The following is a 20,507-nucleotide window of genomic DNA, read 5'->3' on the forward strand; positions in this document are numbered from 1 at the left end:
GACCAACCTTTTATAGAAGCTAAAGTAAGAAGAGACCTTACCATGGTGAGTTTAATAACGGGAGAAAAGGTGTCAAAGTAGTTGATATCCTCAATTTAAGTGTATCCTTTGGCACCCAAGCGAGATTTATAGCGTTCTATCGAACCATCTGCATTATACTTTATTTTATATACCCATTTACAACCTATGAGTGTTTCATTGTTAGGTAAATCTACTATGGACCAGGTATTGGTTGAAATTAAAGCATCTAATTCTGTTTCATAGCATTTTTCCAACAATCTAGTTTACATGCTTGATTATAAGTCTTAGGTTTAGTCATAGAAGAAATTGAAAGACATAAATTTTTATAAACAGGAGAGCAATCATCATAATGTAAAACAAAAGATAAAGGAAAAGGGTTACCATGAGAAGTAGTGTTGGTGGATAGATTTGGTTGAAGGAGATCATAATGGTAATCCTTGAGGTATGTAGGGGGAACGACTGGTCCTTGTTAATTGTCTTACTAGGATATGGGGAGGTGGCGGGGAAGGAGTATCATGAGGTAAGGGAGAATTGTGAATAGGAGGGGCATGGATGATAGGTTGATTTTGAGATTTAATGTAAGGTGTGGTGTGTTGAAGAGGAGGCAAATGTTTAAGATCAACCTCATATGTGTAAGAGGGTAGAGGTTTGGGATTGGTGGTGGGTTTTAGGAATTGTGGAATGGGAAAACAGATTCATAAAAAACTGCATTTCGAGAGATTAAAAACTCATGGGATTGTAAGTCATAAAGTAAATATCCTTTGGTTTCATGTCTACAGGCTAGAAAGATGGGTTTTCTAGCCTCCCGGGGGGGGGGGGGGGTTCAAATTTAGTGTTATGGGCATGTATGGTTGAAGCATAAGTGAGGCAACAAAACATTTTAGGTGCAGTACTGTGGGGGCTTTGTTGTATAAAAGTTGGAAAGGGGATCAATGCTTTAACAAGGGGAGGGAATTATGTTAATAATGTGCACATCATGTTGTATTGAAAAGTGCCAGAAATATTTAGGGAGGTGAGCTTGAAAAAAAAGAGCTCTAACAACATTTAGTATGTGCTGATGTTTTCGATCTACTAAACCGTTTTGTTAGGGGCATTCAACATAAGAATGATGATGTAAAATCTGTTTGGCATTAAAAAATCATGCATTAAAAATTCTAGATCATTATCACTTCTAAGGCATTTTAAAGACATGGAAAATTGAGTTTCAATAAATGATATAAAATTAGAGACATATTGTCTTGTTTCGCTTTTAAGTTTCATCAAAATTATCCAGGTAAACCCACCATAATCATCTACAAGAGTAAGAAAGTATTTATGGCCATTAGTGGATGGGGTAGAATAAGGACCCCATATGCCAGCATGCACGAGATCAAAAAATTTAGAAGAAGAAGTAAGACTAACAGGGTATGGGAGATTTTTATGTTTAGAAAAATGGAAAGTATCACAAGGGCCACATTTATTAAAAGGAAGAAAGGGAAATTGGGCAGAGATACACTTGTGAGTCGAGTCAGAAATATGCCTTAACCCATGGTGCCATAATTTGGCATTGTCTAAACTAGAAGTAGCATTAAAAGTAGAAGCAGGAAAGGACGAAGGAGGTTGAACATGTAAAACATAAAGGTCGCCAAAACGCTCAGGTATACGAATCATTTGCTAGGACAAATTTTGCAGGATTAGACATTTATCAGTATGGAAAATGAAAACACAAGCAGAAGTCGAAGTTAATTGGGTGACAGAAATTAAGTTGACATTGAATCTAGGTATGTAGTAAACATTATCAAGAGTAATGCCATTAGATAGGGTGACAGAGCCAACTATGGTGGCATCTGTAGTAGTTCCATTAGGCATGTTCATAGTAAAAGGAGGGATGGTGTTGTAATTAGAAAAGTTAGATAGGGAATAGGTTATATTGTGAGTAACATTAGTATATATAATCCAAGGGATATAATGTTTACCTAAAGGAGTAGAGATCAAATTGACATTACCAGAAGAGGAGATCACCAAGTTGACATCTAATTCAAAAGGGGTGGAGTCTTGAGGAGTGTTGTTTGTAAGGTGTTATTGGAGAAGGTTGATAAGTTGATGATATTGGTCTTAGGACGATTCTAAAATCCAGGTGGATAGCCATGTTTCACGAAGCAATGGTCGATGGTGTGATTTGTTCTACTACAGTGTATGTAGACACAAGTAGAGTTTTGATTCTGGCCACGACTTATGCTATTTGTATGATGCCCTCTTCCTCTAGAAAATGATTGTTGAGATCCACAGACACCCCCAAAATTGTATTGAACCTGAGAAACTAAGGGGGGAGTTTTAGTGGTAGAGCTGGGAGGGGTTAATTGTTTTTCTTGACCAAGAACAAGGGAGAAAAGCTTTTACGTACTAGGAAGAGGATCAATAATCATTATCTAAGATCAAACATGGAAGTATTGCTTGTTTAGTCCATTTAAAAACTTGAGAACCTTGTCTTTTGTTCGCAAAATTTGCGAAAGTATGAGACGGCACTACAGGAACACGAAATATCACATATCCAGTCACAAGTTGGTCAATTGGTATCAATCTGCTCCCATATAGAAGTTATTTGCATGAAGTAACTCGAGATGTCAAGGGTTCCTTGATGAAGACAAACCGAATTATCTTGCAAGTCAGCAATTCGGAAGATGTTGCCTTCAAAAAACCGGTTGCGTAGATTTTCCCAGACAGTGTGAGCATTTTCAAACCATAAAATTTATTGAGCAATATTGTCTGTGAGGGAGCGTTGAAGCCAAGAGAGCACGAGATTGTTGCATCTAACCCATGGATCGTGAAGAACGCTTGTTGTGTTGGGTTTTTAGAAAGTTCCATCAACAAAATGCAATTTGTTTTTGGAAATGAGTGCAACACTACTACAAAAAGTGCTTTTAATGTCGTATGTGAAATGCATTTTACCTCGGTTACAGTAGCGATGTAGCGAATGACGTCATGAAAAGTTGTCACTTATCACCTCATTGATTTAAAAACCAAGGGGTAACGTTATATGCACATGGGCTCGAACCCTAACAACATCACTTTTATTATTTTCAAAACTAGTGTATCTTATATCTCGGTTTATCTTGAAAACTAAGGGGTAAGATTATTTCTTTTTTTTAATTGCTACATTGTTTATCTAAAATATTACATTGTTTACACATAATATTAAAATAAAAATCAAATTCCCTAGAGATATAAATAAAAATTAAATTCCCTAGGGATCTTGATAAAAATCAAATTTCTGAAGATCTAGATTTTAGATCTTCGAATTATTAAATCTTGGGGAAGATCAAATGTTGAGTGAAAGATTTATCTACGGATCTTGCATGCATATGATTCTGAAGCAAAACAAAATAAGGGTTAGATAAATAAAATTAATATTCAAATATAAGATTTTATGCTCAAATTAATATTTAAGAAAATAAACCTTAAACCCAAGTAATTTTCTGTTCTTGCAATCCATCTTAGAGAATTTTTCCAAACGTCTTTATGTTTCAAGCGTTTCATGTTTAAGATGGATCCCATGGTTGAGGTGCTTCCAACATATCGCTGGAGCCAGAGCTCCGGTCTTCTTCTCCGGTGGACTGGTCCACCTTTAACCATCACCAAAATGAAAAAGCAAGACATGGATTCAAAGAAAAAATGCTCAGGACCTCGAATCTGGCCTTAATTTTGTCTAATTCCAAGTATATGAAAAGATACAGGGATTTGAATTTTGAGGATCATGAACTGAGTTGCTTCGATTTGACCTCAAAGCAACTCAATCTTGTTGCCTACATTGGTAGGACTTCAGACAATCAAAAATCAACAAGAATAATGGAGAATTGAGAGAGAATTGAAGAGAAGAAGTTTCTGAAAAATCACCTTCGAGTTGATCTAATTTCACTTGATCTTGATCTGGATTTGATTGCTTTCTCCTCCTCTTGCTTGCAGAAACCAGATGAGATGAAAAGGGAAGTGAATTTTTGGAGTTTGAACTTCCAAACAGAAGATGAAGTTCAAGCTCGATTTCAAGAGAAACCTTCAAAAATTCTATGGCAATGAGGGTTTGAAATGGTCTAGCAAAGCTTGGGCAAGGTGTTGATGATGAATCTGAAGCCTTAAGCTTGTTTAAATAGGCAATGCACTTGCACCAACTGAAAATTGGACAAAATTAGAAACCTCCTTGCATGGGGGCATGGGCAATTATTTGGGCCTTGAGGATGATTCAATCCACTCCCAATTCGTGTACAAAGTATGCTGAAATCATCATGTGGAAGCATGCAAAAGGAAATGATCATGTGAAGTCCAATCTTGCCAAAACACTTCCCATAATGAAGCCATGCGCAAGTCCCTCAAATTTAATCCAAATGAGATGATATTGGATGTTTTGGAAATGTGAGATCAAGGGAACAACTTTAATGTTGAACACTTTTTCATTTGAAGCTTGGATCATGATGAATTTTGAGGTGGAAGTTTGGGAAATCAAACATATTTGAAAAATTTCTAAGTCCCAAGTCAAATGTTCATTTCTTCCACCTTGAATAACTTTTTCTATGGACTTCAAATGAGAAAAGTTCCTTCATAAAAGTTGTATCTATTTCAAACCTCTTCAATTTGGTCACAAATTTGACCTCATTTGGATTTGTCATAAAGGATTTATGCATTTTAGGAGTTGAGGAAAATCACTTGTTCAATGGTAATGGCCCAAAATGACTTATAATGTTTCCTCTTGGCACATGCATTTGAAAGTTGAATTTTCACTTCCTCTAAATATAAAAGTTTAAGTAGACATCTTGAAATTGATCATGGAATTTTAATGGCTTTAATCTTATAAAAAATGAGCAAGTTATGGCCTTGGGAAGTTGACCTTCAAGCTAGGGTTTAGACAAAATGACCTATAATCTTTCACCATAAAAAAATGACTTTCCAAGCAAAACTAGATCTAGACCTCAACATGAAAGTTGTTTGTAATGTCATTTAGAGTAACTTTTATCTTGGAATCAGTTTCATATGACAAATATTGTAGGAGACAGGGTCTAGGGAACCCCAGTTTTGGCCAGTTGACTTTCTCTGGTCAACCACCATGAACCAACTTGCAAACTTTAAGTTCTCTTGATCTTTGGGACTCATGAAGAATCATATATGAATAAGATGATGTAAGGTGAAGTATACCTTGAAATATTTGATCAATTATTGAAGAAGTCACACAAGATACCCAAATGAATTAGGGTTTCCAAGGTAAACAAACTCCAAACTCTTGATGATTTCTTGATCAAAATAAAATGTGAAGATCATAGGGATTCATATATGATGTCTAGAGCCATTGTGGACCAATTCTTGATTGAGCTCCTTGCGTTCAGGGTCTCAAACCCTAAGTATGAGCCTGATAGAGCATAGGTGAGCATGTGCACTACCTACAAAAGAGTTAAACTATACAATGACATATTTTTGGTATTTTGGTTAGTAAATAAAGATAAATGGAGTATGATACAGTCAAATGTGTTTGGTGATCTCTCTTAATGCAAACCCAATGAATGAGGGGTAAGGAGGATGCCAAGTTGTGATCCCAATGCTAATGCATATGATGAGATAACATGAGGGATCTTAGGGTCAAAATTGGGGTCTTACAAGTAGGAAGGTTATTTTGAATGCATCTCCAAAAAAGTAGGGATTTAGAAGGAGGGATGCTAGAGTTCCATACTTGCATATGCCAAGACACCTCAGAGTCATGCTTTTAGATGAAGTTGTAGGAATCCTTGAGTTTCAAGCAACCAGAGTCTATATGAGACCAAACTCTCGTGTCATCCAATTCTCTATCAGGGATATGATAAGTGTATGGATGGATAATAAACTAGGGGAGACCATAATGATATTGAGAGAGAACTCCCATATTTTGTTATCAATAAAGTCACTAACCTTTTTATTGAGAAGTGCAAGATCCAACACAAGCATATTAAGAGCTTGTGACAAAGGAGGGCCACACCACGAGTCTAGCCAAAAATTGATTTGTTTACCATTACCAAGGCTCAAAGTCGAATTGTCCATGATTATAAAGAAGGAATTTTTTGCTGAGATCTAGATGGAAGATGGGATATGATGCTTGATATTTCCTCTATTTCTTAGAACTCGACCTTTGAGGAGATGAGCCCAACTTTCTAAGGAAAGAAGGGTATCCTAATAAAGCTTGAGGTTAGCAGCTTGGTTCATGGTGGATAATGACCTAATGACAAGACCTCAAACCTTTATAGGTTTACAACACTTCATCCAAGCAACTGTAATAAGTTTCCTATTCTCAATGTCTCTACTCCAAATGAAGTTGCACATTGAAGATTCCAAAGTTTTAATTAAACTAATCGACCAATCATAGACTTGTATGCAATATATGAGCATATTATGGATAATAGATTTCACTAGCTCAACTCTTCCTGCAATAGATAAAAGTGAAGCTTTCTAGGTACTCATCTTACTTTTGATCATGTCAATAATGAATTGAAAATGCTTGGGATTTAGTTTTCCTATGAAGATAGGACTCCCGAGTATATGAATGGGATAATGCAAACGGAAAAGCCAATATGAGATGCAATATGAGATTTCCCGACGTCTGACATGGCACCTGCATAAACTATTGATTTGGAGGCATTGTATGATTGACCCAAACAAGATGCATATTTATCTAGTAAAGTATCAATAACCTTAATGGACCTTAAGTTTCCTATACAAAAAAACATAAAATCACCAACATACAATATATGGGTAGGAACCTGAACATTTATAGCCCCTTTCATAGGAAAAACCTTAGCTTCCTCAACCAAATTGGATATATCCCTACTCAAAACCTCCACAACCAAGAAAAAGAGAATATAAGATATGGGGTCACTCTGTCTTACTCTTCTTTGACACTTAAAAAGTTCATGTAGTTTACCATTAATGGAAACAGAAATGTATGCAAATTGAAGAATCTTGTGAACCCAACTACAAAATTTGCTTAAAAAACCAAATCTCCTAAGGACATGAAGAAGAAACTGTCAGTTTAAAGTATCAAATGCTTTAACAGTGTCTATTTTAAGAGCAACATTACCATCATAACACTTCCCATTGAGGATATTGATGGTAAAATTAAACAAATACAGTCTTTTATGCTTTTGCCCTTGATGAAATCTTTATGCTCATAACTGATAATGCGTGGCATAAATGTAGCCAACCTGTCAGTAATGATTTTTGTGATGGTTTTGATTTTGAAATAGGCTAGAGCAATTGGTCTAAATTGCTAAATGATGTTGGCATGGAATCAACCCCTTGGAATTTTATTCTCATATTGGATTGAATATCTCTTTTTATTTTTTTAGCTTATTTACTTTACTTAGGTTATGGAACGATATAATTATATCTAGGAGTGGCAAAACGAGTCATCTGCCTCTTCCCACCTTAAACCCCGTAAAAAAAGGGATAGGGCGGGCAAGTCCGCCAAATGAAATTGATTTTAAAAATCTAGTCCGCCTCGCCAAGATGACGGGTTGGCGGGTAACGGACTTGTCCGCCTATTTTTTTTATAATTTTTAAAAATAAATTAATAGATTTTTTCTTTTACATTTTAATTAAATTTTTTACTTATTTTTTAGAATACTTTTTTATAAAATTTGCAAAAAAAAAAACAAATGTAAGAACAATAATTAATAGTTTCATGTTAAGCTTTTTAAATAACATTTTTTTTCTTAACAACTCATATTATATATAGTTACTATTGCTTCATATATATATATATATATATATATATATATATATATATATATATATAATTATTATTCAGTTTTGTAATTTCATTTGTGTTGAGTTATTGTTCTGTATTAAATTTTGATGTTGGAAATTGATGTGATGATAGCAACAGTAATGGCTATAATAGATCGCAATTTTTGTACGTACACTTGTAGTTTTGTTCATTGTGAAATAAATAGAAAGAACATAACATTATTTTCAGTCTGCATTTTTCATTTGGATCATAAGTTGACATAAGCTTTTGTAATTTAGTGGATGTCATGCATGCGTTTTATTCCAAACCCCTCTAAAATAACATAGTAGTGGCAAAAACGAGTCGTGACCCGCGGATCGGCTCAAAGGATATACGAGGAGTGCTGCAGCGGGTGTGGGGGAACTGCAGCGGATAGACGACCCAAAATAAATTTTTTAACGAGGATACAGATTGATCCGTCCGATTAGACCCATTGATCCGTCCCATTAGACCCATTTTACCATTCTTAATTATATCCTCTTATGAAAAGGGGTATGATTGATAATTGAGTTGTAACTATTAGTGGCAATTAATTTCATTCATAAGACTTACTAAGACCGTTTATTAGATTTTCTATAACTGTTAAATTAGAAGAATCCCAAAAGTGGCAACTTAAATTGAATGAATCAATGAATTTTCCTTTATTCAATGCTTTCCCATCCCACTCTCTCTCACTAAAACCAACGTTTTTATTACTCCAAACAATCCAATAATTCATGCTATACACGGTTTATTAAATGTAAATTTCAACTGTAATTTCTATTTCTTAATTTACTAGTATAAAAAAAATTACAGGTATTTTACTATAAAAAAAATACAGATATTATTTACTATAAAAAAATTGTAGATATTTTGTTTATTTATTTTGGAGAGGTGCATGTGTCTTTGTTTTTTCGAGGTTGAACTGACCCAGGTTAGGTTATCTTATCAAAATCACCAAACGTCCAAACCTAACTCCGAGCCACATGCGGACCCTACACACAAACATAAAAACAAATTAAGACAAAATAAATAAAAATAAAACGCCATTTTTATTTATTAATCATAATACTGTACACACTTTCAGAATTACTGTACACACTGTTCACAATAAATGAACCACTATAGTAACTTATTCTAACAACGTTAGGATGAGATTAACTTAACTTTACAATTTCGATTTTAACATTTTTTAATAATATATAGAACACCAATAATTATTAAAATTTCACACACATTTTACACATCTATAATTTAAATTTAATAATGATAACTAATTTAACAATCACAGTTGAAACTACGAACTAGTTAATATATATATATATATATATATATATATATATATATATATATATATATATATATATATATATATATATATATATATATATATATATATATATATAAGAGTAATAATTATTTTAATTGTTTATGAATAAAATTGAAATTGTTGAGATTTAAATTGATATTATAATTTTTAAATTTAGACTATCAATCAAACGACACTATAAGAATTTTAAAATATATTTATCATTCATATATAAATATTAATTAAAAGTATTGATTTTATGTTAAAATATTATATATAATAATAATAGTAATAATCATTTAATGTTATTAAATAAAAGGTAGGACATCTGTTTTATAGTAAATATCACATTTTAAATAAAAACAAATTTAAAGTTTATTTATTTTTCAATTACACAATTTAATTACTTATTTAAATGTAATTATATTGATAAAAAATGATAGTTATATTTAGAATATCTTAGTTCTATTTCAATTGTGAAAAATTATTTATTTATTGGCAAAGCATTCTAGAATCATTCAAGATACACTCATTTAAATTATAAAAATACAAATAAATTTATAATAATTTATTTATTGGCAAAGCATTCTAATTTTTTTTTTATAAAATTTATTAATGTTTCAATTACACAATTTAATTATTTATTTAAAAATAATTATGTTTAGAATATCCGTTTATTTATATTTCAATTACAAAAAAATTATTTATTTTTGGCAAAACAAGCATTCTAGATACAACCATCTAAGTTAAAAAGAATATGAATAAAATTATTAAAGGTAATCTATATTTGTTCTATAGTAAATATCACATTTACAATAAAAAAATTTATAAAGTTTATTCATTAATCAATTACATAATTTAATTACTTATTTAAATATAATTATGTTGATAAAAAATGAATGTTATATTTCAAATATCCATTTATTTATATTCCAATTATAAAAAAAAAAATTATTTTTTGGCGAGGAATCATTCAAAATACACTCATCTAAATTATAAAAATATAAATAAATTTACAAAACGTAGCCCATCTATTTTATAGTAAATATCACATTTCTAATAAATATTTTTGTAAAATTTATTAAATTTTCAATTACAAGATTTAATTATTTATTTAAAAATAATTATGTTTGTAAAAATAAGAAAGTTATGTTTAGAATATCCATTTATTTATATTTCAATTAAAAAAAATAATTTATTTTTGGCGAAATCTTCTAGGAGCATTTTAGATACAACCATCTAAATTATAAAGAATATCAATAAATTTATTAAAGGAGTCTATTTGTTTTATAGTAAATATCCCATTTTAATTATATATAGTAAATATCACATTATAAAGTTTATGTATTTTTCAATTACACAATTTAATTATTTATTTTAATATAATTCTGTTGATAAAAAATGAATGTTACATTTAAAATATCCATTTATAATTTTTTTTTTGAGGAAACGTTCTAGAAATAGAATCATTCAAAATACACTTGTCTAAATTATAATAACATAAATAAATTTATAAAACGTAGCCCATATGTTTTATAATAAATATCACATTTCTAAGAAATATTTTTGTAAAATTTATTAATTTTTCAATTCACAATTTAATTATTTATTTAAAATAATTATGTTTGTAAAAATAAGAAAATTATGTTTAGAATATCCATTTATTTAAAATAATTATGTTTGTAAAAATAAGAAAATTATGTTTAGAATATCCATTTATTTATATTTCAATAACAAAAAAAAATTATTTTTGGCAAAACATTCTAGAAGCATTCTAGATACACCTATCTAAATTATAAAGAATATAAATAAATGTATTAAAAGTAGTGTATAGTAAATATCACATTTACAATAAAAAATTTATAAAATTTACAAAAATATTTCTTAGAAGTGTGATATTTATTATAAAAAATATAAATAACTTTATAAAAGGTAGTTCATCTGTTTTATAGTAAATATCATTTATTTATATTTTAATTATAAAAAAATTATTTATTTATTGGCAAAACATTCTAGAATCATTTTATATACACACATCTAAATTATAAAAAATATAAATAAATTTATAAAAGGCAATCCATGGACTTTATAGTAAATATCACATTTTCAATAATTTTTTTATAATTTTATTAAATTGTACAATTTAGTTATTTTTTAAAAATATAATCATGTTTGTAAAAAAAGAAAGTTATAATTAGGATATCCATTTATTTATATTTCCATTATAAAAAAATATTTAATTTTTAGGGAAGGATTCTAGGAATACACTTATCTAAATTATAAAAATGTAAATAAGTTTATAAAAAGTAATCCATCTGTTTTATAGTATATCACATTTCCAATAACTTTTTTTTATAAAGTTTATTTATTTTTCAGTTACACAATTTAATTATTTATTTAAATATAATTCTGTTTATAAAAAAATGAAATTTATGTTTAGAATATCAATTTATATATATTTTAGTTATAAAAACTTTATTTATTTTTTAGCAAAGCATTCTAGATACACTCATCTAAATTTTACAAAATATAAATAAATTTATGAAAGGTGGTCCATTTGTTTTGTAGTAATTATCACATTTTTAATAAAAAATTATAAATTTATGAAAGTTATGTTTATGACATTATTAATATATTCTTTAAAATAAGAATAATTATCATTCTAATTGTTTATAAAAATAATGTATACTATTACAATTAAGGTTGATGTTGTAAATTTTAGATTATCAATACTGATCCAGCCACACTATGATAGTTTTTAAATATATATTTTATTTCAAAGAAAATTATTAATAAAAGATATTGATTCCATTTAAAATTAGGTTATTTATATATATATTTGAATTAATATTCTTAAATTTATAAAAGATGCTCTATCTATTTTATAGTAAATATTCCATCTGCAATAAACAATTCATAATTTTTTTTAATTATACAATGTAATTATTTATTTAAATGTGATTCTATTTGTACAAAACTAAAAGATATTTCTAGAATGTCCATTTATTTATATTTCAATTATATAAAATGTACTTATTTTTGGCAAAACATTCTAGAAGCATCCATCAAAATAAAGAAAAATATAAATAAATATTAATATAAAAAATTAAATTTTACAACAATAATTTATATTCATGTTTCTCAATTGTCACACATCAGCTAAACAATTATTTTACTCATAAAATTAATTTATTTTTAGAATGCCATTTTTTAAAGTATATTGATAATTTTTACTTTAATTAACAATATTTTAAAAGTAAAAATTTCATTCTTTTTCTATTATTTCTTAATCTATCAATAAAACTAAAAACAGAGAAGAATTTAGAAAAGAACACGTCTATATACAATATAGTGAGTATTGATGATATACACTAATTAAACACGTTAAATACACTATTCATTTTTTAATACTATATGTTAAAATTAATTAAAAAAAACAGTTTATAATAAAATCTAGCACTATATAAATTTAACTCCAACAATAATGAATGACACCACTTTTGACATTCACCAAAACATTATATTAAAACCAAGATAATGCTCACCACCCTCTGTGTCATGTTCTTTTTCTAACTCTCTCTCTCTCTTTCTTCTCACCTTCCTTCTTCTTCTTCTCCTCCTTTTCCATCTCTATATCTTCCATTTCTCCAATTTTCTCCTCCCTTATTGACCTTTGGTCACCACTCTCAAATACCCATTTCTCTATTTTCTGGTAAGATTCTTCTCACCAATCAAAATTTCGTCTTTTTTACTCTTCATTCACTTCCATTTTGATACTTTTTTTTTGTTGCTCAATATAATTTGTAGGGTTTTGTTGTTTTTATTGTATGTGTTGATGATTCTACTACCATGATTATTTTTTAACTTTTCTTTTGTTGATCAACAGTTGAATTTATTGAATGTTTCTTAGTTTCATGTTGCTTTTTTTCAATGCTTTTGGGGTGTGTTAGTGATTGGATTGGTGTTAGATCCTGTTTTTATAGTTGGATTGATTTGTTTCCTGATCAGTTTTGATGATGTTCATGGAAATTTATTTGTTTAGACTTTTTTGTTTTGTTTTTCTGACTACCATGTGTTTGAGGATGGGTTTATGAGAGAATCTTTTTAGATTATTATCATTGAAGTTTGTTCTATATTTTGGTTTTTTTAAATAATTTTTTTTATAGTTTTCATGTTTAGTTTGTATGAGATTTAGATTTGGATCTGTTCAGTTATTGATGGTCCTGCATCTGATCTATTTAGTGTATTGATGATTGATTAGTGTTTTTTTTGATAGAAGTGTGAATTTAATGTGTGATCGGTCAATTTCAGTTTTTCTTAACTCCATGCTCTTGTTCTTTAGACTGTATTGATTATTGCTAGTTGAGAGAAAAAAAATTGGCTTTTAAAAATTTGGTGGCTAGTGAATCTTAATTGGGATTTTTGTGTAGATTTGATGTTTTTGTCATTCATTTTATCTGGAGGGTATCATTTGATCTTTGTTCCGTCTAATTTGTTCTTTGTTGTCTTTTGATAGGTTTAAAGGTCTGAAAAAAGGTTGATAACTCTTTGACTTGAGTTGGTGTTTGAAGCTAAACAAAGGTTTTTGAAACCCAATTTACAGGTTGAAGCTGATTTTTCTGGAAATTTGGGCCATCTTTAGCGGTGTTTTCCTGAGAAAAGATGATGATGTTTGATGACATGGGGTTTTGTGGTGATTTGGATATGTTCTGTGGTACACTTGGGGAAGGGGATATTTCTGTGAGGCAAACCGAGCCTGATTCGGTGGTTGAAGATGATTACAGTGATGAAGAAATGGATGTAGACGAGCTTGAGCGTAGGATGTGGAGGGACAAAATGCGTCTGAAGCGTTTGAAAGAACAAACCAAGGCTAAAGAAGGGATCGATGCTGCAAAGGCAAGGCAGTCTCAAGAACAGGCAAGGAGAAAGAAGATGTCGAGAGCTCAAGATGGAATACTGAAGTACATGCTGAAAATGATGGAGGTTTGTAAGGCACAAGGATTCGTTTACGGGATAATTCCTGAGAAGGGAAAACCAGTGACCGGAGCATCTGACAATCTTCGTGAATGGTGGAAGGATAAGGTTAGGTTCGATAGGAACGGTCCGGCTGCCATAGCCAAATATCAAGTGGATAACGCAATTCCAGGAAACAGTGACGGCTGCAACTCCATCGGTCCAACTCCTCATACCTTACAAGAACTACAGGATACAACGTTAGGTTCTCTCTTATCGGCACTTATGCAGCACTGTGATCCTCCTCAGAGGCGTTTCCCCTTAGAGAAGGGTAACCCTCCGCCATGGTGGCCAACCGGGAACGAAGTGTGGTGGCCCCAAATTGGTTTACCTAAAGATCAAGGCCCTCCACCTTACAAGAAACCTCATGACTTGAAAAAAGCATGGAAGGTTGGTGTTTTAACTGCAGTTATCAAGCATATGTCTCCTGATATAGCCAAGATTCGCAAGCTCGTGAGGCAGTCCAAATGCCTTCAAGATAAAATGACGGCCAAAGAAAGTGCTACCTGGCTGGCCATCATCAATCAAGAGGAGTCCTTAGCTCGAGAGCTTTTTCCTGAGTATTGTCCTCCGATGTCTTCTGGTGGAGGCAGCGGTTCTATGGTCATCAACGATTGCAGCGAGTATGATGTTGATGGGGCTGAGGATGAGTCCAACTTTGACGTGGAGGACCGGAAACCCGAGAATCTTCATCCATCCAATCTTGGGATGGAGAGAATGAGGGGAATGTTTCCGGTTCAGCAACTTTCTTCACCAATCAAAGGAGAGGTTGTCACCAACTTGGATTTCATTCGGAAGAGGAAGATCTCTAGCGACTTCAACATAATGATGGATCACAAAATCTACACTTGTGAACACCCTCAATGCCCTTACAACGAAGTTCGCCTTGCTTTTCAAGACAGGCCTTCTAGGGACAATCATCAATTGAATTGCCCACATAGAATCGGTTATGGCGGCCCTAATTTTCATGCTACTGAGGTTAAGCCCGTTATTTTCCCACAAAGCTTTGTTCAACCCAATTCTGCAGCTCAGCCTACTAGTCTGGTTCCACCTTCATTTGATTTAACCGGACTCGGGGTTTCAGAGGACAGCCAGAAAATGATCAGCGACCTCATGTCAGTCTACGACACAAACATCACAGGAAACAAGAATGCAAGTTCAACCAATTGCATAGCTGTCGGAAATCAAAACCTTTCTCAGCACAACATTCAGCAACAACAACAGGAAAATTTCTTTTCAGGTCAAGGAATGGACATCATAGGAAACAAGACTGCAAGTTCAACCAATTGCGTAGCTGTCGGAAATCAAACCCTTTCTCAGCACAACATTCAGCAACAACAACAGGAGAATTTCTTTTCAAGTCAAGGAATGGTGATGGAATCAAACTTCTTTCCTCGCGACGAAAATCAATTCGACCGATTCAAAGCCGTAAACACTACTCCTTTCGAAACCAACCACCACCACAACAACAACACCACCAATAACACCCATTTCATGATTGGCTCTCCATGTGATCTGGCATCCTTTGATTTTAGGGAGGACATTCAACAACTACAAGGAGTAGTAGGAATGGATAATCTTCACAAACAACCAGATGGTTCAATATGGGGCTACAACTGAAAGTAAAACTTGTGTTCCAATGGCTTTTTTATTGTGTCATTAAAAAGGGATATAGACACACAAACACACACTCTTATCATGTGAAATCCCTTTGACTCAAAAATCAAAGGTAGTTTAGTTTACTGCATTTTTCTTCACATGCAATCGTTTAGGTCTAGTCAGGTCTTGTTCTGGTATGTGGCAATAAATCATGTTGATGTTATGTTTCCATAATGTAACCAACCAACCAAACCCTCTTGTGTTTTCATCACTTTCACCTCTATTATATTGTTGTTATGTACTACTTCTGTGATATAAATAAGATTTTTGTTATAATCACTTATAAATTGTACTTTATTCCACCATATTCTATTTCTTGGTGCTACTGAGACATACCTTAATGTTCCACCATATTGATGGTTAAGGAATCTGAATAATGGCCCTTTGGTTATAGGAGGTGAAAGGTTTTTGTCTTGTTATGCAGCACTTTGTTATGCTTATCTTATTTTCCATGTGAAATAGACCCTACCATTACAGTTGTTTTGGCATATGCTAATTAAGATGCTATTCAAATACGTGACCAACTTGTATGTTTTGTGGGGTCCTTAATAAATGGCACACGTTGTCTTTGTCTTTTTGAAGTAGAGGATGGTCAAATCAATAGGGACAGGATTGTAATTCTTCTTCTTCTTCACTCCATTGAAAGTAGTAGTATTATTAGGCGGCTGAATTTGATGCTTCTGTTTCAGTCTTTAGTGCTTTGTTTTCTTCTTGCTCTTTTTATTTTCACATTTCAATGTTCTCGTCAGTTCTGTATTTAGTGACCATAAATGTCTCAATGATCATTTCAAATTTCAATGCATATTTTTTAATTCTATTATTTAATTAATAATTAATGTTACTTTTATTATTTTTAATATTTAATAAAGGATACGTATTTTAGTAAAAATATTACTTATATTTTCTTTTTTATCTATTTATTATTTTTTTAATATATATATTTTTTTTAATCTATGTAAAATAATTAACTGAATCAAAAAATATGTTTTGCTTTTTATTGATTACTGGTCTTGAATGACACATGTGTCATCAATTTTAGTAATGTAACAAAATGGTTTGAAAATGCTATTCCCTCAGCAATTTTAGTAATGTAATAAAATGGTTTGAAAATGTTACTCCCTCTCTCATAAAAAATATCTTATTTAAATAATATATAATATCTTATTTAAATAATATATGATTTAAAAGAAATATTAGATAAATTGATTTTAATAAAAAATTAATATCATTTACTAAAATATTTTTATTAAATATAATTAATAAAATAATTAAATAAAATGAAAGTTAATAAATAAAAATATAATAGTGAAGAAATAATAATAAATGTTATGTTGTAATTAAATGGATAATTATTTTAGGATAAAAAAAAATACAAATGAAATATTTTTTATAAGACGGAAGAAATATACTGAAAATGTAAGTGTACCACGTGTCGTGTCGTGTATGTCTGTCTTGTGAGATGGTGAGATGAGACTGAAAATGTAAGTGTACCACGTGTCGTGTCGTGTATGTCTATTATGGTTTGACCTTTATATAACATGTGTTTTTATATAACATGAACAGTTAAAACTATTAACGTAACAGGGTGATAGGTAATTAATCTTGAAAAATTGTGACAAAAATGCTCTTAATTTTGATGCTGATTTATCAAGTACAACATTCTTTTTTACCATAGGACCATCAATTTCTTCTGATCTACCAATCTAAGTTTCTGACAAAAGAACATGCTCTGCGTATGATCTGTTTTTCAGCATCTGAAGCTATAAGAACCTGGACACTCGGCAACAAACAAACACTGTATGGCAACAAATAAACACCGTAAGAACTTGGGACACTCGGCAACTAACAAACACTATCAGTTAATTCCCTAACATGCATAAGAGGTAGAAATGTTTCATAATTAAAGAAATATTTTATTTTTATTTTTATTTTTATTACCAGTATCTAATCTACTGGATTGAATAATTTGGTTCGGAGATCAGCGTAGTTTCAGTCCATTTTCAATCGTAATTTTAAAAAATCGAATTATAATCCGCCCTATTAAATCCAGCATCAATCACCGAGTTAATGATAGGAGAAGAGTTATATTCCCATATCTTCATGGAGAGTTTACTTAATACCTTCATTTATTCAAAGAATTAAAAAAGTGGAAATCAAGTTATCAATAATTTATAGTAGTTGACTTCTTTGGTCTATATATGTTTTGTTTATATTATTAGTGATGAAATCATAAGAGGTTATTTATTTGACTACACATAATTTATGTTACTAAATGAAAAGAATGATCCCTATCCACTACTTTTGTTTTGTTTTGCTTTGTCTTGAATATAAAGGAAGACAGCTACATAGCTGGCCATATGGCTTGCTTGTGGTGATTTTTCATTATAGCCTACAAAAACCTAAAAGAAATAGCACAAGAATTTTGTGTTGTGTTATATCTTATCTTCTTGAGAAAAGCAAAAAGGGTTAGAGTTTCTTCTCATTTACTTAAACAGCTTCTTTTCTTTAGTTTTTAGGTATTTTAAATTATTAGTATTAAGATGAAGATTTATGTAGTGGCAACTACTCTAAAGAAAGTTCATTCAGTTATTAAGTTAGCAAAAAAGTGTTTTATTTGATTTAGTTTTCTAAAGTTATAAAATGAAATATTAAATCTATATCATGTATGCATATTAATAAGTGAAAATAAAAATATAAAACTTAATAGGTCCTTATTGTCTTTTCCCATAAAATTTTATTAGATACAATTTTATATTGATAATATAATAATTTTTTTTTAAATAACCATTATTTTAAAATTAAATATTAAAATAATTATATTTTATATTATTGATCAAACTAACCACTTTTTAAATTAAAAAAATTGTACGATAAAATGGTGTATGCATTATATTTTTGCTTAAGACGTCAATCCTAATAACGCATGCATGTATCTGTCGCCACTGCATGCGACGCATACATACATCCCTACATTATTCTCTATCCTAAACATCATTTTGACTGACGCATATTTTAAAAAAATAATATGCGTCAGTGGCGTATGTATGCATGTGTCACATGCATTGACGATAGATATATGCATGCACTATTAAGATTGATGTCTTAGTGCAAAAATATAATGCATGCCCAATTTATCCTGATTACTGTTTTTGTCGTATAATTTTTTTATTTAAAAAGTGTTTAATTTAATAAATAATTTAAAAATATAATTATTTTACTATTTAATTTAAAAATATTGATTCTTACACTAAAAATTCGCAAGAGATAGAACTATACAAACTTTTACCAAAAAGTATTCATGCAAAAATCATCATCACTTGCTGACACCTAACATGCACATGTTAGGCCAACACTATTAAGTAGTACTTGAAGTTTATCTAATAAGAAAAAGAGAGATAAAAGAAAGCAAACTTTCACTATGCAAGCTTTTTAGTTTCGCACAATTATTGTAGGCACCTTAGCATAAAATTAAATATGTACACATGACTCCATCTAAATTTTACACAAATAAGTTGAAGTAGGGTACTCATGCTACAATTTACTATATCCACTTTTTAAGCATAAAGTATCAACATCAAAATTTGACATGTCACATTGTGTACCATCCCTCATGCAACCCACCTTTCCTAATATAGTGTATCTTTAAAGATAGTGGAAACATCTCAACTTAAATTCGATCTTAGATGTGGATGGTTATTCTATATCTATACCAAATGTAAGTTTCATTAAATTTAATTAAATAGTTAAATACAATTAGTTAATAATTTTGGTAAATATGTAAGGTTGATCTTTTTCTTTTAACCTAAAGTATCTTTTCTAAATGTTATATAGATAGAGATTCCAAAAGTGCCAAATATGTCACTTTTCTATAGAGGGACCTCTTTATCTACATTGATTGCTTCTAGATGAATTCCAAAGATTGGTAAATACCAAAGTGATAAGAGATAAATGTTACCTAGCTAGTTTAATAGGTTTCATATATTTTTCTAGTATTAAAAAATCTTTCTAGTAAAAGAGTTTAACATATTTTTATTTATCCATTTTTCTCTTACTTTACAATATAAAAAAATAGCAAAATTTTCATGCCACCAATAATGCACACAATTTTTATCTTTAAGAAAAGAAATTGGTAAGAGACAACTAATTTGTTTTATGTTATGTAAGGTTAGGAGTGGGATGCATCATGCATATATACCTCTACCACCAAAATAACATTATTAGGGGAAACTAAATGAAAAAAAAGTTATGAGAAATAAAAACATGAAAAATGAACACTTTGTGAATAGACCCTTCTAGAAAAAGGTTAGAAATAATAATTAAAGGTGAGCTTTGTTCCTTATAAGATGCAATTGCAACCCACCAACACCCCTAAAGATAGGCTATAGTTTTATCAATTATTCTATACCGATTCAAAGGTATTTAGGAAACAGTAATAAAGAAGTCGAAACTTGAAAGAAAATCATTTAATTATTTTATAAAGTTTGAAAAGATGGTTAGGTATATTATTGAAATAGAAAACAGAATATGAGTAAGAGAGAGAAAGCATAGCTTACAATACAATTTTTTATTTATTGATACTCGAATATAATAATATCAAATTAAATTATGCGATGTTAATTGTTAGATGATTTAATTAATGATTTCATGGGATTAATTATTATGTACTGTCAGTGTAAAAAAATTTACACTGTCGATTCATCACCATCATCCGTTTGCATTACTTTATAGATTTTTAAAAAAAAGTCAAAT

The 20,507-nt window shown here is 30.3% G+C and overlaps 1 protein-coding gene across 1 annotated transcript; it reads left to right on the plus strand.

Annotated features, from left to right (window-relative positions):
• The first annotated feature begins 12,557 nt into the window (after window positions 1–12,557).
• LOC127117919 (protein ETHYLENE INSENSITIVE 3) lies at window positions 12,558–16,037 on the plus strand. The gene is made up of 2 exons (XM_051048045.1): window positions 12,558–12,798; window positions 13,603–16,037. The coding sequence occupies exon 2, from the start codon at window positions 13,749–13,751 to the stop codon at window positions 15,717–15,719; it is 1,971 nt and encodes a 656-aa protein (XP_050904002.1). The 5' UTR covers window positions 12,558–12,798; window positions 13,603–13,748; the 3' UTR covers window positions 15,720–16,037.
• The last annotated feature ends 4,470 nt before the right edge of the window (window positions 16,038–20,507 follow it).

This window comes from Lathyrus oleraceus, chromosome 2 (genome assembly GCF_024323335.1).
Source record: "Lathyrus oleraceus cultivar Zhongwan6 chromosome 2, CAAS_Psat_ZW6_1.0, whole genome shotgun sequence".
NCBI classification, from domain to species: domain Eukaryota; kingdom Viridiplantae; phylum Streptophyta; class Magnoliopsida; order Fabales; family Fabaceae; genus Lathyrus; species Lathyrus oleraceus.

Excerpts from the sequence above, each read along its gene's own strand:
- LOC127117919 (XM_051048045.1), top strand. The coding sequence starts at position 13,749 with ATGATGATGTTTGATGACATGGGGTTTTGTGGTGATTTGGATATGTTC.